This window comes from Zea mays, chromosome 8 (assembly GCF_902167145.1).
Source record: "Zea mays cultivar B73 chromosome 8, Zm-B73-REFERENCE-NAM-5.0, whole genome shotgun sequence".
NCBI lineage: Eukaryota > Viridiplantae > Streptophyta > Magnoliopsida > Poales > Poaceae > Zea > Zea mays.
The window spans coordinates 172,930,691-172,949,293 of record NC_050103.1 but is presented as its reverse complement, the minus strand read 5'-3'; the positions used below and the strand labels follow the sequence as shown (position 1 = coordinate 172,949,293).

Sequence of the window (18,603 nt, the reverse complement as noted above, 5' to 3'; positions counted from 1 at the left end):
TCTCTTTCAACCCTTCCCTCTCTCAAACGGTCCCTCTGACCGAGTGAGCTTTCCTTCTTCTCAATCAACCGGGAACAAAACTTCCCCGCAAGGGCCACCACACAATCGGTGCCTCTTGCCTCGGTTACAATTGAGTGTTGATCACGAGAGCAAAAGAGAAAGAAAGAATGCGATCCAAGCGCAAGAGCTCAAAAGAACACGGCAAATCTCTCTCTCTAGTCACTAGGGTTTTGTGTGGAATTGGAGAGGATTTGATCTCTTTGAATGTGTCTAGAATTGAATGCCTAGCTCTTGTAAGTGGTTGAGAAGTGGAAAACTTGGATGGCAATGAATGTGGGGTGGTTGGGGTATTTATAGCCCCAACCACCAAATGTGGCCGTTGGGAAGCCAGTTTGCTTGATGGCGCACCGGACAGTCCGGTGCACACCGGACATGTCCGGTGCCCCTGCCACGTCATCAGTGCCGTTGGAATCTGACCGTTGGAGTTCTGACTTGTGGGCCACCCTTGATGTCCGGTGGCGCACCGGACAGCTCCTGTTCATTGTCCGGTGCGCCAGCATGGGCAAACCTGACGTCTGCGCGCGCTGCGGCGCATTTAATGCCTCTGCAGGTAGCCGTTGGCGCGGGATAGCCGTTGCGCTGGAGTCACACCGGACAGTCCGGTGCATACCGGACATGTCCGGTGAATTATAGCGGACGAGCCGTTGGCTTTTCCCGAAGCTGAAGAGTTCCTGAGGCCGCTTCTCCATGGCGCACCGGACACTGTCCGGTGTACACCGGACAGTCCGGTGAATTATAGCGCGAGAGCCCCTGGAAATTCCCGAAGGTGGCGAGTTCGAGCTGGAGTCCCCTGGTGCACCGGACACTGTCCGGTGGTGCACCGGACACTGTCCGGTGGCACACCGGACAGTCCGGTGCGCCCAGACCAGAGGGCCTTCGGTTGTCTCTTTGCCCTTTTGTTGAACCCAACACTTGGTCATTTTATTGGCTATGTTGTGAACCTTTGACACCTGTATAACTTATACACTAGAACAAACTAGTTAGTCCAAAGATTTGTGTTGGGCAATTCAACCACCAAAATTATATAGGAACAAGGTGTAAGCCTAATTCCCTTTCAATAATCCAGCTTGAACCCCCGGATGCATAAACCTGCAAGGCAAATTTAGGCTTGGGACTTAGGTACCCAACTCTTGTTGGGTCCTACAAGGTTAGTCACAATTTCCTTAGGGACCCAAATGCAAGTTTTATCACCTTTGCATTTTGCCCCTAACTTCCTAGCAATTACTTTTCTATCCTTTCTACAAATTGCAAATGAAGTATTCAAAGCACAATAAATTGTAGAAGGTTCATTCACTACTTTCCTAGGAGCATGAATAACATTCTTTCTAGGCACATGATGAATAGCATTTCTCCTAGACATATTTCTACCATGCATAACATGAGAGCTAGAAGCAGTCATAGCATAAGAGTCATAAGCATGTGAATCAAACACATCATGACCTCTAAAATCATTTCTAGAATATCTCCTATCATAGTACATGAAAGCATGGTTCTTTTGCACATTACTAGCCATAGGGGCCTTCCCTTTCTCCTTGGCGGGAATGGGAGCCTTATGGCTTGTTAAGTTCTTAGCTTCTCTCTTGAAGCCAAGTCCATCCTTAATTGAGGGGTGTCTACCAATTGTGTAGGCATCCCTTGCAAATTTTAGCTTATCGAAATCATTCTTGCTAGTCTTAAGTTGAGCATTAAGACTAGCCAGTTCATCATTAAGCTTGGAAATTGAAACTAGGTGTTCACTACAAGCATCAATGTCAAAATTTTTACACCTAGTACAAATTTCAACATGTTCTACACAAGAATTGGATTTATTTGCTACTTCTAATTTGGCATTTAAATCATTGTTGACACCTTTCAAAGTAGAAATGGTTTCATGACAAGTAGATAGTTCAAAAGAAAGCATTTCATTTCTTTTAACTTCTAAAGCATAGGATTTTTGTGCCTCAACAAATTTATCATGCTCTTCATACAACAAATCCTCTTGCTTTTCTAAAAGTATATTCTTTTCATTCAAGGCATCAATTAATTCATTAATTTTGTCTATCTTAGATCTATCTAAGCCCTTGAACAAACATGAATAATCTACTTCATCCTCATCACTAGATTCTTCATCACTAGAAGAATCATAAGTATTAGCATTACGAGTGATTACCTTCTTTTCCCTTGCCATGAGGCAAGTGTGATGTTCGTTGGGGAAGAGGGCCGATTTGTTGAAGGCAGTGGCGGCGAGTCCCTCATTGTCGGAGTCGGACGAGGAGCAATCCGAGTCCCACTCCTTGCCTAGATGCGCCTCACCCTTTGCCTTCTTATAATGCTTCTTCTTTTCCCTCTTGTTTCCCTTTTCCTGGTCACTTTCATTATCAGGACAGTTAGCAATAAAATGACCAAGCTTACCGCATTTGAAGCATGATCGCTTCCCCTTGGTCTTAGTCTTGCTCGGCTGTCCATTTCGACCCTTTAGCACCATCTTGAAGCGCTTAATGATGAGAGCCATTTCTTCATCATTAAGCCCGGCCGCCTCAATTTGCGCCACCTTGCTTGGTAGTGCCTCCTTGCTCCTCGATGCCTTGAGAGCAATGGGTTGAGGCTCGTGGATTGGACCGTTCAACGCGTCATCGACGTACCTTGCCTCCTTGATCATCATCCGCCCGCTTACAAATTTTCCAAGAATTTCTTCGAGCGACATTTTGGTGTACCTGGGATTCTCACGAATATTATTCACCAAATGAGGATCAAGAACAGTAAAGGACCTTAGCATTAGGCGGACGACGTCGTGGTCCGTCCATCGCATGCTTCCATAGCTCCTTATCTTGTTGACAAGGGTCTTGAGCCGGTTGTATGTTTGAGTTGGCTCCTCGCCCCTTATCATTGCGAACCGTCCAAGCTCGCCTTCCACCAACTCCATTTTGGTGAGCAAGGTAGCGTCATTTCCCTCATGAGAGATCTTGAGGGTATCCCAGATTTGCTTGGCGTTATCCAAACCACTCACTTTATTATATTCATCCCTGCACAATGAGGCTAGAAGAACAGTAGTAGCTTGTGCATTCTTATGGATTTGCTCATTAATGAATATAGGACTATCCGAACTATTAAAGTGCATTCCACTATCTACAATCTCCCATATGCTAGGATGGAGAGAGAATAGGTGACTACGCATTTTGTGGCTCCAAAATCCGTAGTCCTCCCCATCAAAGTGTGGGGGCTTGCCGAGTGGAATGGAAAGCAAATGTGAATTTGAACTTTGCGGAATACGAGAGTAGTCAAAAGAAAAGTTAGAATTAACCGGTTTCCTTTGCTCGTAGTCGTTGTGCTTTTGGGAAGATGTAGACTCATCACTGTCGTCGTAGTAGACGATCTCCTTGATGTGTCTTGTCTTCTTCTTCTTCCCATCTCTTCGCTTGTGGCCCGAGCCCGAGTCATTTGACTTGTCATCCCTTGGCTCGTTGACGAAGGACTCCTTCTCCTTGTCGTTGATCACAATTCCCTTCCCCTTAGGATCCATCTCTTCGGGCGGTTAGTCCCTTTCTTGAAGAGAACGGCTCTGATACCAATTGAGAGCACCTAGAGGGGGGGGGGGGGGTGAATAGGTGATCCTGTAAAACTTCAAAACTTAAGCCACAAAAACTTGTTAAGGGTTAGCACAAGTATGGCCAAGTGGCTAGAGAGGACTCGAAACACGATAACCACAAAAAGCAATCACAGAGTTGACACGGTGGTTATCCCGTGGTTCGGCCAAGTACAAAACTTGCCTACTCCACGTTGTGGCGTCCCAACGGACGAGAGTTGCACTCAACTCCTCTCAAGTGATCCAATGATCAACTTGAATACCACGGTGTTTTTCTTTCCTTTGATCTTTTCCCGTTTGCGAGGAATCTCCACAACTTGGAGTCTCTCGCCCTTACAATTGAGTTCACAAAGAAATACGGAGTAAGGTGGGAATGAGCAACGCACACAAGACTCGAAAATCAGAGCAACAACACGCACACAAGTCGCAACAAGAGCTCGCAACGCAACACAAAGAGTTCACAACTCCACAAGAGCTCTATATGCTATCACAATGAAACGAATGCGTGAGATTGATGTCTTGGTGCTTAGAAGAGTTGTAGGAATGCTTGGTATACTCCTCCATGCGCCTAGGGGTCCCTTTTATAGCCCCAAGGCAGCTAGGAGCCGTTGGGAACAAATCTGGAAGGCCATCTTTGCCTTCTGTCGTCGGGCGCACCGGACAGTCCGGTGCACACCGGACACTGTCCGGTGCCCGATTTGTTTCCTTAAACAGCGCATCCGACCGTTGCTGTCTGAGTCAGATCTGCGCACAGTTGGCGCACCGGACATGTCCGGTGCACACCGGACAGTCCGGTGCTTCCTTCCGACCGTTGGCTCGGCCACGTGTCGCGCGCCGATCGCGCGGCCGACCGTTGGCCCGGCCGACCGTTGGCTCACCGGACAGTCCGGTGCACACCGGACAGTCCGGTGAATTTTAGCCGAAGTCGCCGGAGAAAAAATCCGAGAGCGGCCTCTTCGGCCAAGGCATCCTGGTGCACCGGACACTGTCCGGTGCACCACCGGACAGTCCGGTGCCCCAGACCGAAACAGCCCCTTGGCTGCACACAGCCAAGTCTTCTCTTTTCTTCTTCTATCTGTTTCTAACACTTAGACAAATATATTAGTACACAAAACCAATGTACTAAGACTTAGAAACATACCTTTTCTCTAGATTTGCACTTTGTTCATCCATGAGCATATTTTCACATTTAAGCCCTTGTGTTTGCACTCAATCACCAAAATACTTAGAAATGGCCCAAGGGCACATTTCCCTTTCAATTTCCTTATTGCTAATGGCTTCAAAGTCGGAAAGGCCGATCCTACGCTATTTACCAAAACACTTGAGAATGATTTGTTTGTATGCCAAATTTATGTTGATGATATTATATTTGGGTCTACTAACGAATCTACATGTGAAGAGTTTAGTAGGATCATGACACAAAAATTCGAGATGTCTATGATGGGGGAGTTGAAGTACTTCTTAGGATTTCAAGTGAAGCAACTCCAAGAGGGCTCCTTCATTAGCCAAACAAAGTATACTCAAGACATTCTAAACAAGTTTGGAATGAAGGATGCCAAGCCCATCAAGACACCCATGGGAACTAATGGGCATCTCGACCTCGACACGGGAGGTAAGTCCGTGGATCAAAAGGTATACCGGTCGATGATAGGTTCTTTACTCTATTTATGTGCATCTCGACCGGATATTATGCTTTCCGTTTGCATGTGTGCAAGGTTCCAATCCGACCCTAAGGAATCCCACCTTACGGCCGTAAAACGAATCTTGAGATATTTGGCTTATACTCCTAAGTTTGGGCTTTGGTACCCTCGGGGATCCACTTTTGATTTAATTGGTTATTCGGATGCCGATTGGGCGGGGTGTAAGATTAATAGAAAGAGCACATCGGGGACTTGCCAGTTCTTGGGAAGATCCTTGGTGTCTTGGGCTTCAAAGAAGCAAAATTCGGTCGCTCTTTCAACCGCCGAAGCAGAGTACATTACCGCATGTCATTGTTGCGCGCAATTGCTTTGGATGAGGCAAACCCTGCGGGACTACGGTTACAAATTAACCAAAGTCCCTTTGCTATGTGATAATGAGAGTGCAATCAAAATGGCCGACAATCCCGTCGAGCATAGCCGCACTAAGCACATAGCCATTCGGTATCATTTTCTTCGGGATCACCAACAAAAGGGGGATATCGATATTTCATACATTAACACTAAAGATCAATTAGCCGATATCTTTACCAAGCCTCTTGATGAACAAACTTTTACCAAACTTAGGCATGAGCTCAATATTCTTGATTCTAGGAACTTCTTTTGTTAAGTTGCACACATAGCTCATAAGTATACCTTTGATCATGTCTCTTTTATATATATGCTATGACTAATGTGTTTTCAAGTGTATTTCAAACCAAGTCATTGGTATATTGAAAGGAAATTGGAGTCTTCGGCGGAGACAAAGGCTTCCACTCCACTCTACTACTCATCCTTCGCCGACGCTCCGCATCATCTCTCCATCTTTGGTATAATCTTCACTCATTTATTTATGACCAAAAAGGAGAGAGTAGTTCTAGAGGGCTCTAATGACTCCGTTTTTTGGTGATTCATGCCAAAGGGGGAGAAAGTATTAGCCCAAAGCAAAAGGACCGCACCACCACCAATTTCAAAAACTTAGTGTTTTCCAAGAGTATTTTTCAATTGGTATCTTATTGAGTTCAAAAGGGGGAGAAAGTAGTATTTCAATTTGAATCATCAAAACCCTCTTGAACACTAAGAGGATGATTTCATTTAGGGGGAGTTTTGTTTAGTCAAAGGAAAAGCATTTGAAACAGGGGGAGAAAATTTCAAAAATGCTTTGCAAACTCTTATTCATTTACCCTTGACTATTTGCAAAAGAACTTTGAAAAGATTTACAAAAGATTTTTGCAAAAACAAAACATGTGGTGCAAGCGTGGTCCAAAATGTTAAAAATGAAGAAACAATCCATGCATATCTTGTAAGTATTTATATTGGCTTAATTCCAAGCAACCTTTGCACTTATATTATGCAAACTAGTTCAATTATGCACTTCTATATTTGCTTTGGTTTGTGTTGGCATCAATCACCAAAAAGGGGGAGATTGAAAGGGAATTAGGCTTACACCTAGTTCCTATATAATTTTGGTGGTTGAATTGCCCAACGCAAATCTTTGGACTAACTAGTTTGTTCTAGTGTATAAGTTATACAGGTGCAAAAGGTTCACACTTAGCCAATAAAAAGACCAAGTATTGAGTTCAACAAAAGAGCAAAGGAGCAACCGAAGGCTCCTCTGGTCTGGCGCACCGGACTGTCCGGTGTGCCACCGGACAGTGTCCGGTGCACCACCGGACAGTGTCCGGTGCACCAGAGGACTCCAATTCCAACTCGTCACCTTCGGGAAAATCCAGATCCAGCGCGCTATAATTCACCGGACTGTCCGGTGCACACTGGACAGTGTCCGGTGCTCCAACGGGACGCGACTCTAGAACTCGCCAGCCTCGGTATTTCGCGAAGGATGCTCCGCTATAATTCACCGGACATGTCCGGTGTGCACCGGACTGTCCGGTGCATCCTCGGAGCAACGGCTCCTTCGCGCCAACGGCTACCTGCAACGCATTAAATGCGCGCGCAGCGCGCGCAGAAGGCAGGCGCGCCCATACCGGCGCACCGGACACTGAACAGTTCATGTCCGGTGCGCCACCGGACATCAAGGCGGGCCCAGAAGTCAGAACTCCAACGGCCAGATTCCAACGGCACTGGTGACGTGGCTGGGGCACCGGACATGTCCGGTGTGCACCGGACATGTCCGGTGTGCACCGGACTGTCCGGTGCGCCATCGACAGACAGCCTCCACCAACGGTCAAGTTTGGTGGTTGGGGCTATAAATACCCCAACCACCCCCACATTCATAGCATCCAAGTTTCTCAGCTTCCAACCACTATACAAGAGCTAGCATTCATTGCAAAGCACACCAAAAGAGATCAAATCCTCTCCCAACTCCACACAAAGCATTAGTGATTAGAGAGAGTGATTTGTAGTGTTCATTTGAGCTCTTGCGCTTGGATCGCTTCTTTTCTTTCGCATTCTTTCTTGTGATCAAACACTCACTTGTAATTGAGGCAAGATGCACCAATCGTGTGGTGGCCCTTGCGGGAAGTTTGATTCCCAAGTGATTTGAGAAGAGAAGCTCACTCGATCCAAGGGACCGTTTGAGAGAGGGAAGGGTTGAAAGAGACCCGGCCTTTGTGGCCTCCTCAACGGGGAGTAGGTTTGAAGAGAACCGAACCTCGGTAAAACAAATCTGCGTGTCTCACTTCATTATTCGCTTGCGATTTGTTTTGCGCCCTCTCTCGCGGACTCGATTATATTTCTAACGCTAACCCGGCTTGTAGTTGTGATTATTTTTGAGAATTTCAGTTACGCCCTATTCACCCCCCCTCTAGGCGACTTTCAACGAGTCCGAAGGAGAGGGCAAAAAAATCACAAGCGAATAAGAACGGATGACACGGTGATTTGTTTTACCGAGGTTCGGTTCTTGCAAATCTACTCCCCGTTGAGGTGGTCACAAAGACCGGGTCTCTTTCAACCCTTTTCCTCTCTCAAACGGTCACTTAGACCGAGTGAGCCTTTCTCTTCAATCAAATGGGACACTTAGTCCACTACAAGGATCACCACAACTTGGTGTCTCTTATTTTGATTACAAGTGAGTTGAGCACAAGAATAGAGGAAGAAGAAAAGCAATCCAAGCGCAAGAGCTCAAAAGAATACAAATGTCTCTCTCTCTAGTCACTAATTTGTTTGGAGTGATTCCGGACTTGGGAGAGGATTTGATATCTTTGTTTGTGTCTTGGAGTGAAGTCTAGAACTCTTGTATGAGGTTTGATGGCTGAAAACTTGGATGCATTGAAGTGTGGTGGTTGGGGGGTATTTATAGCCCTAACCACCAAAAGAACCGTTGGTGAGGCCTGCTGTCGTATGGCGCACCGGACACTGTCCGGTGCGCCAGCCACGTCACTCGGCCGTTGGGTCCCGACTGTTGGAGCTTCTGACAACTAGGCCACCGGACAGTCCGGTGGTGCATCGGACAGTCACTGTTCACTGTCCGGTGCGCCTTCTGACGCCTGCTCTGGCTTCTGCGCGCGCAGTGAACACTGTTCACTGTTTACTATACCGTTGCAGACGACCGTTGGCGCTTGGAGCCGTTGCTCCGCTTGGTGCACCGGACAGTCTGGTGCTACACGGGACAATCCGGTGAATTATAGCGGAGCGGCCTCCCGAATTCACGAAGGTGGCAAGTTCAGAGTAGAACTCCCTGGTGCACCGGACACTGTCCGGTGGCACACCAGACAGTCCGGTGCGCCAGACCAGGGCTGCCTTTGAGTTGTCTTTTGCTCTCTTTGTTTGAACCCTTTCTTGGTCTTTTTATTGGTTTGTTGTGAACCTTTGGTACCTGTAAAACTTATAATCTAGAGCAAACTAGTTAATTCAATTATTTGTGTTGGGCAATTCAACCACCAAAATCAATTAGGAAAAGGTGTAAGCCTATTTCCTTTTCAATCACCTTACAATTTGATTATTCCTCTCCCCTCTCTTTAAGTTCTCCTTCCTGTAATTTTTTTAAGTTAGCTCCCAAAGTTATCTATATTGATTGAGCAACTCATAACAAGAAGAACTCTCTTCCGCACTCCGATTTCATTCTAACCCTAATCCTGAGTGAAGTTCGTGTCAAAAGTTTATAATTTAAAGGTTTCATCTATTCACCCCTTCTATGTGACTTTCAGTTTTCATGACCTCCACGTATCACAAGAGGATATTTTGAGGCACTCTTGGCGTAATCGATCCAGAAGAACAATTCCTGTAATTAGGACTCTGCTTCCTCAATTAGTGTACTGGTATGCAAGTATAGTTAAAGACCATCTATAGTTTAGCTATCCGTGTCTTACTTGTTGTCTTTATTGTCCACTAGGTATATGCCCGTGCGTTGCTACGGAATTAATGTGATAAAATACATTAATATATAAAAACTCTAACTGTTATTCTACACTTTTATTAGCATCACTAAAATAGATGTTTGCACAAGCAATGACTGTGCATTGCAACGACATAATGACAGAGACGACGCTTTCTGAATGTTCTGTAGACGCAACGATCGTTCCCGGATCACGCGGTCGTGGCAAAAATATCTCACAATTTACTGCGGAGCATAGGCTTTCAATACCATATTCATATTTTGTGAAATGTGCCAACATCCAATCAATAAAACCAAAAGGGACGTGCTTGCCTTCAACAATCTATTGTCCCACACAAATATTATTTATAAAATGCTAAAGAAACTACCCTTGAGACCGTAGTGACCCATAGCCTTCAAATTATTCCTTTCAGACAAGCTATTCTGAGCACTGCTCCTAGCAACATCACGAGCTTTGATAAGAATCTGAACAAGAAGAGATTGTATTGAGGTTAAAATAACTCAACTAAAAAATGAATAATGCTCTGAATGACATATACATAATAATGGAAGCAAAACATAAGCAATCAGTACCTGAGGTTCACTCTATTTTGAAACAATTCCATGCATCATGCATGTCGCGTCTCCATCATGTAGCAACCTAGCTCAGCTTCCAAATGCTTATCACGTGCCTTTTTAATAAGTTTCTTCACAACATTCTTAGAGTAGACACTTAAGTAGTAGGATTATAATATCTGATCCTCCGTCTGTCATAGCGTTCCTCGTTCGTAAGCCAACACGGAGGATCTATTCATTCCGTATAAAATCTCCAAACAGACAGCTGTCGGCTGAGACAATAGGAGAGCGTAATTATAGTACCAAGAGTCTTTGCAGGTTTAGTGGCAGCACAGCTTATATGTATCGAGCTCACAGCACGCATCCGATGGAGTGTCAAAGCTTCTATGGGACGCCATGAATGGCCAGATGTGAAGTCTGAACACTATGATATCCTTGATGAGCAAGCAAGGTTGTTGTTCACTAAAATTATGGATTCAAGAGAAGTACGGACCCGTTTGTTTAGGATTATAATATACTCATGGTGGAGGAGGACTGAGGTTGCGCAAGTGCTGAGATTCTGGGCGTGTAGCTTACCCTGACCCAACCACAACAACAACCTGGACCTACGTGCTTCCCATCCCATGATATACTATCAAACGGTTGGCCAAAACGATCCAGACTTATCCAGATATTAGAAATAAACGGGGAGGAAAAAAACAGCACTTTATTGGTAGCCACCAGTTCTGAGTTTCATCCTACAAATAGGGATGTTTAAGATGCCCAACCAGATTGTTCACCTGAAAATCAAATGATGACCTAAACAAGAGTACAGCTAAAGCTAGAAATTCTTGGGCTCCTTAAGATCTCGAATAGATCCTCTGAACTCAGAACAAAAAACATATCACCAGAACAAAACCCATAGCCACTTCTCTCCATGCTTCAGCTCAGCTCTGTTCTACACTGCTCACTCACTCGGTCACTCCAGTACCCGTCATTTTCCTTCTCACATTTCTCATCCTCATCATCCTCCTCGTCGATCTCCATCACTGCCTCTCGGAACAGCCTGACATCATCCAATGTCGCCTTCCGGAACATAGCAATGTCCACTGCGCCAGCTACCATATGGTAACCCCTCAATTTGAGCTGCTCCGACGGGTCATTCTGCTTTCTGCATTGCAAACCCGCCCAGGTAAGCAGCATTGCCACCCGAGGCTGCTGCCGCCTTCTTCTTCTTCTTGGCCTCCAGCACCTTCCTCTCGGCCTCCCTCAGCGTAGCCCGGACCTTCCTGTTCCCGAGGTCCCACAGGTATCCCATGCTAGCCGACAGGTCGAGCGGGCCCATCTGCACGACGTCCACGCCGTCGACGGTGGCGTTGGCGTCGATCTTCGCGATCGCGGTGGCGGTCTCGACCTGGCAGATGACGAGGGTATCGTCCTCGCAGCGGGAGAGGTAGGAGTCATCGAAGCCGTAGGCGGAGGCGCGGACGATGGGGTGTGCAGCGCCGCGGACCCCGCGCGGCGGGTAGCGGCACTGCGGCAGTGGGAGACCGCCTCAGCGGCGGCCTCAGGGGACTCGATGGCGGGGAGTATGAGGCCCGCGGGGCCGAGGTCCAGCGCCTTCTTGGCCCAGACGGCGCTGGCCTCCGGGAGGCAGAGCACGGCGGGGGTGCGCGCGGCGTCCAGCACGCGAAGGCAGGCGAGCGCCTCGGGGATCCTGCCCAACCCGTGCTCCATGTCGACGACGACGTAGTCGTAGCCGGCGAGGGCGGCGAGGGTACGGGAGAAGGAGAGGAGGAACAGAACGTACAGGGTGTCTCCGTCGGCGAGGCGGGACTTGAGGGAGGGCGCGGGAGAGAGAAGGTCGGATGCCGCGGCGGAGGAGCGCCGCCCACGGCAAGGAAGCCGGTCCGTGATGCGGTATTGAAGGAAGGACGCGGGGTGGATGCGGTCGCGGGCGGGATGCCCCGTTGAAGGAAGGTCGCGGGTGGGGCGCGACGTTGATTGGTGGCCACGGGCGTTGATTGGTGGCCGCGGGAGGGTTGGCCGGGATGCGGCCGCGGGGTGCGTCTCGCGCGAGCGGCAGAACGCTGTGGCTGTGCACGCCTACAATACACACTTAAGTAGTAGTAGAGATTCATCATCTTGATGGGATGTGATCATAATAATTGTATCTGCAATAAACCTAGGGGGCAAAAACTATTTCAGTTCCGTGCTGCTATTAAATGGTCCACTAAAATTGGTTTGATCAGATATTCCAATTTTGTTGTCTCACATCTTTCTCGATCTTTTAGTTAATATCAAATTTAATATATGATATGTGAACCGTATGTTCATTTTTATTAAGTTTATGTTTTTCTGTGAGGGTCTATAATACTAGCTTTCACTAGACCCTTGTATTTGCATATGATCAAGCTGAAAGAGTCTGATCCACTTCAATCAATATCATTAAATACTGCTGTGTACCGTCGTAATAAATAGATATTGTATTAGTTATATTTCAAATTTCAATATTATCTAGAGTACAAAACATTATTTCTCACGACTCCATTCATGATGTGCTCGACACAGTTTTTAAAAAAAAACTCATTACGGACGCTTCGATCGTACGGCCGCTCGCCGACTCACGTGACCTGACGCATCTCCCCCTCGGTCCTCGACTCCTCGCTAGGAGGCTAGCGCTAGCGCAACTCAGACGCTGCAGGCAGGTCGGCACTCGGTGCGCACCCGCAATTCGCAAACCCGCACAACCTCCCCACCCCCCAAACCCATCCCTCCCGCGAGATCTCTCACCGGAGTCACCGCCCCCCAGATCCGCCTCCCCTCGCCGGCGCGCTCGCGTGTTTTCCGCTCGTCCGCCGCCATGTCGCACAACCACGGCGACACGATCCCGCTCCACCCCTCGTCGGCGCAGTCCGACATGGACGAGATCGAGAGCCTCATCCACGCCGCGCCATCTCCGGCCACCGTTCTCCCCGCGCGGCCACCGTCTCCGACGCGGGCCTCCATTCCCGTATCCTCCTCTCCGGCGTTGGCGCCGGCGCCCGTCCCCACGAAGCCGCCTCTCCCCGCCGCCTCCATTCCGATCTCCGTCTCTGTCTCCCCCGTTCTAACGTCCGTCTCCGTTCCCATCGGCGCTGACGGGTTTGGACCTCCACCCAACACGCTCACAGAGCCGGTATGGGACACCGTAAAGCGAGACTTAGCACGCATCGTCAGCAATCTCAAGCTCGTCGTCTTCCCCAATCCCTACCGCGAGGACCCCGGCAAGGCGCTCAGGGACTGGGACCTGTGGGGTCCCTTCTTCTTCATCGTCTTCCTTGGCCTCACGCTCTCCTGGTCAGCTTCCGTTAAGAAGGTACCCATTTCCTCTCGCAACTAGATTTAGTGCTCTCTTTTATATGGATCTGGTTATTACGTTGGTAGTGTCTGTCCTGAAGTGTTTCATGATATACCACTAGTTAACACTGCAGTTCTCGTTTTCCTCAAATATACCGGATAACGGGTTGTATTGTATATTAGTTATTAAACTAGTTATATGTCAGCATGTGAAGTTTTCTTAGGGGTGCGCAATTACCATTTACAAGGTCAACATTTCCATTGTGGTGATATATCAATGATGTTCTAAGAACATTTAATACCCGTGGGGATAGGTTGAGAGCTATCATGTGGTTTTTGTAAGTTGATGCATGCTGAATGTTGCATGTGAATCACTTCTCCTACCTCTATGGCTCTACCCTCTCAATTAGTTTATTATACTAACAATTGGTTCCCTATTTGTGCCCATGCAAGTTGAAGTGTGTATCTGATGTCACTTATTCTGCTTGTGTTGAGTTCTCAGATTGTGTCATTCTGTTAGTTCCAAAATGGATATGGAACTGGGTATCATCTCGTCACAATAGTGAAGTTTAATTGTCTGTAGTGTTCAAGCTTCATATGACCCTCTCTCTGTAAAGTTGTCAAAACTGAAATAAATAGTTGGTTTTGTTTACGTTGTCCTATGATCAAAGGGGGTAATTGGAGGGAAGAAGGTGACACAAACAACACGTGGGGGAAGATGTCAACTTGCATTCAGAAGGTGGCGAGAGGTGTGTGCCTGTATGGAGCAACCAAAGGGAGTGGAGGCGAAACTTAAGATATTTGGTGGTGGAACGAGAAAGTCTAAATGACCATTAAGGAGAAAGAACAATGTTTGTACCATGATAGGAGTGTGGACTGTGGACAACATAGAGAAGTACAAGGTAGAGAAGAAGACCACAAAGCGAGCTATAAGTGTGGCTAAGGCTAGAGCGTACAAGAACCTTTACCAACGTTTGATTATGAAGGAACGTATGAAGGAACGTGAGAAAGACATATATAGGATGGCTAGGGCCCATGAGAGGAAGATAGCGGATTTCAACCAAGTTAAATGCATTAAGGATGAAATGAAGCACCTCTTGGTGAAGGAGGATGAGATCGGGCATAGATGACAAGAATATTTTGACAAATTGTTCAATGGGATGAATGGGGACATAACCTTTCAGTTGGATGACTCTTTTGATGACACTAATAGGCGTTTTGTGTGTAGGATCCAAGAACCTGAGGTTAAAGAGGCATTGAAAAAGATGAAAGAGGTAAGGTAATGGGCTCCATGGTATCCCAATTGAGGCATGGAGATGCCCCCGGGATATAGCTATAGTATGGCTAACCAAGTTGTTCAATCATATCTTTTAGTCGAATAAGATGCCTGATGAGTAGAGAAAAAGTATATTGGTGCCGATTGACAAGAACAAGGGAGATATTCAAAGTTCTACTAATTAACGAGGAATTAAGTTGATTATAAAGCTATGGAAGAGAGTTATCGAGTATCCTCTGAGAGGAATAACGAGGATCTCTATTAATCAATTTGGTTTTGTACCTAGAAGGTCAACCATGGAAGCTATTTTCTTAATAAGACAAGTAATGGACCAATCTAGAGAGTAGAATAAGGACATATATATGGTTTTCATTGACTTGGAGAAGGCTTATGACAAAATGGCAAGGAATGTTATGTGCTGGGATTTGGACAAGCATAAAGTTCCAACGAAGTACGTTGGACTCATTAATGACTCATACAACAATATTTTAACCAATGTTCAAACAAGTGATGCATATATAGATTACTTTCTGATTAGAATATGACTACATCAAGGATTACCTCTGAGCTTTTACTTTTTTGCCTTGGTGATGGATGAGGTCACAAGGGATGTACAAGGGCATATCTTTTGGTGAATGTTTTTTTGCGGGCTATGTAGTGCTAGTTGATGAAAGCCTGACACGAGTAAATAGAAAATTGGAGTTGTGGCGGGATACTCTAGAGTCCAAATATTTTAGACCCTGTAGAACTAAAATTGAATATATGAATGTGACTTTGGCACTACTACACATGATGAAGTAGATGTTAGTTTGAAAGGTCAAGTAGTGGTTAAGAAGGATACCTTTTGATATTTAAGATCAATGCTACAGAGAGGTGGGGATATTGACGAAGGTGTTGGCCATAGAATCAAACTAGGGTGGATGAAGTGGTATCAAACATCTCACATTCTATGTGATAAGAGGGTACATACGTTAAGAAACAAGTTCTATAGGATAGCGATTAAGACATATTATGTTGTATTGTGCAAAATGTTGGTCTACAAAAAGACGACATGTACAATAGATAAGTGTTGCAAAAATGTGTATGTTGTGTTGGATCTGTAGCCATACAAGAAGGGATCTAGTCTGTAATGATGATATACATGATAGGCTAAGGGTAGCACCAATTGAAGAAAAGCTGGTCTAATACCGGTTGAGAGATGATTTGGATTTTGGACATGTTCAACGAAGACCTCTAGAGGCATCAGTGGCATCGGTGCGTAGAGGAAGACTGAAGTTGACGTGGGTAGCGGCTGTAAAAGAAATCTTTAAAGGATGCAATATAGGGATGAAAGTGGATATCTGAATTGTTAGGATAAATTTAATATTTTAAAATAGATATGTATGAAATTTATCTTTTCTTATATTATCAAATACATTCTTACAAATAAGAATAAAAATTTGCATAAATTGTTTTATGCATTATTTGCTCCCTACAAAAAAGGTGAAAAAAAATCTGAATCCGTATCTGAATTTTATATCTATCATTTGAGAAGATATATGATAAATTTTCGGTTTACATGATATGAATCTTTACAAGCTCAATGCTGAAAACAAGAATACAGATTTGAATAGCAGATTCTATATCCTATTTATTCATGATCAAGGAAAAAAGACAAAAAAACGATATCCAAATAAGTATCTGTTTTCATCCCTAATGGAATATAACCAAAGATTTAGCTTTGAATAGGAGTGCATAGAAAACAATTATCCATGTGCCTGAACCTTGTCTTGTGGTTTTTGTTCACTTTAGCCTACCCAACTTGCTCATGACTAAAGGCTTTGTTGGTGATGTTGTTGTTTATTTCCTTATCCCAGTTTCTAGCCAAACTATGCCTTCGTACCAAAAAAAGAGAGGTTGGATCTTGTTTTATGCTTCTGCTGTAGACTGTAGTTAGTAATGTGCAATGTCAACAAATTTTCTAAAGAACTAATTCATGCAGAAACTACAATCTTGGTCGTTACATGAAAGTTTTCTAGTTCTTAGGTATACAATTGATTTTTTGGTGTTAGCAGTGTCCCCTCTGTATATTATGTATAAAATTTTATGGTCGCATGGAGAAACCAAATTTATTTGCATTCTCTTGCATTATATTGTTTTTCTACTATTTACTTCAAAAGAAATAGCTGTGTATGTTGGTAGTATTGCAGTTAGATACTTGGTAGGCATGTCTCCCTTGTTCTTATAGAACAAGATATCCTGAATGAACAGGAATATTTGAAAAGCGTCATTTTCTTTTGCTGCTTCTTGTACTATGTTCCAATATAAGACATGACACCGATGATCTGGTTGTTCAGACTTCAGATCCGTGTGGCACATCATATAGAGAAAACATGCAGGGAGAGAGTTGTTACAAATAAGGGAGACTGAATTGGATGATTGTATTGAGATTCAATGTGACTACATATAAGTACATGACAAAACCCTAGACTAGGAGATTACACTACTACCCTTGGCTTTTATACCTTAACAAGAATTATGTCTGTATTGCATTGAGCCATCATAGTTGCAAGCGGAAGAACCATTTACCTGTAAGCTCGGGTTCCAATCTCTCAGTCGACACATCAGTACTTTTTACTTTAATTCAAACACATACAATGTGTGTTTCTGCTGCGTTCTATCAAATCAATCATTAATCGAATATTTGAATTTTATAGCGCCTAGTGTGCAAATTAATGATCCTGCTTTGTTTGTCAATGTAGTCTGAAGTATTTGCTGTTGCATTTGCTGTCCTGGCAGCTGGGGCTATAATTCTGACCTTGAATGTTCTGCTTCTGGTAAGACCTTTTTTTTCTACTCACAAACACGGTTACACATGCACATGACTGTTGGAGATAAATTGTCTCTGTGGCTGTGCTAATCAAAGTACCTTCCTAGCAGTTCTACAATTGTTTATTCAATCGCTTTTCAGGGTGGACACATCATCTTCTTCCAAAGCCTTAGTCTTCTTGGTTATTGCCTGTTTCCACTGGACGTTGGTGCTCTACTTTGCATGCTGAAGGACAACGTGATACTTAAGATTGTCGTGGTGACAATCACATTGGCATGGAGCTCCTGGGCTGCCTATCCATTCATGAGTGCTGCTGTTAACCCAAGGAGAAAAGCTCTGGCCCTATATCCTGTCTTCCTCATGTATATCTCAGTTGGTTTCCTCATAATTGCCATTGATTAACGGGGGGGCAAGCTTCCTAGTAACATCTGAATAGTTGTGACTTTCCTCGTGGATGGTTGAACCACCAGAAAACATACAAGTTTGAGTAGACAATGCTTCTACCCTGTAGTCTGAATCGTCTCGTGGGGATTTCGGTCTTTACATGATCCGGAGGCTTAAGGTTGTAAAATTAGTTGAAAATCTATACCTGTTGTAAAGGGCTGAACTTTTGACCACTGAATTGACTGCCAAGCTTCTTATACTGTGTGAGAGAAAATACTGTGTTAAATGAGGTGTTGAGAGGTGCATCGTGTGTTAAAGGGCTGAACTTTTGACCACTAAGTGCTAGTTTGGGAACCTCAATTTTTTAAGGGATTTCTATTTTTCCATAAGAAAATAAACTAATTTTCCTTGGAAAAATAGAAACCCCTTGGAAAATTGGGGTTCTCAAACTAGCCCTTAGAAACACTATTTTCGCATGGGATTCTTATTTTTTCAAGAGAAAATGAACTAATTTTCTTTAGGAAAATGAAAATCCTTTGGAAAAATTGGGTTTACCAAACTAGCCCTAAATGAGGTTATATATGCTGTTGAGAGGTGCATTGTGTTACTACATACGTACGGTGCAAGGACTCGTGTAAAGGCGCTTACATGAACAGAGAAAATACTGTG

General features: G+C 45.0%; 1 protein-coding gene and 1 pseudogene across 1 annotated transcript; one reads left to right on the top strand and one right to left on the bottom strand.

The window, feature by feature from the left end:
* Positions 1-10,832: 10,832 nt before the first annotated feature.
* Positions 10,833-12,991, bottom strand: LOC103637514 (2-keto-3-deoxy-L-rhamnonate aldolase-like; annotated as a pseudogene).
* Positions 12,781-18,268, top strand: LOC100281275 (yip1 domain family member 6). The gene is made up of 3 exons (NM_001154194.3): positions 12,781-13,484; positions 17,483-17,557; positions 17,692-18,268. Exons 1-3 carry the CDS (start codon positions 12,990-12,992, stop codon positions 17,950-17,952), a joined length of 831 nt encoding a protein of 276 aa, NP_001147666.1. The 5' UTR covers positions 12,781-12,989; the 3' UTR covers positions 17,953-18,268.
* The last annotated feature ends 335 nt before the right edge of the window (positions 18,269-18,603 follow it).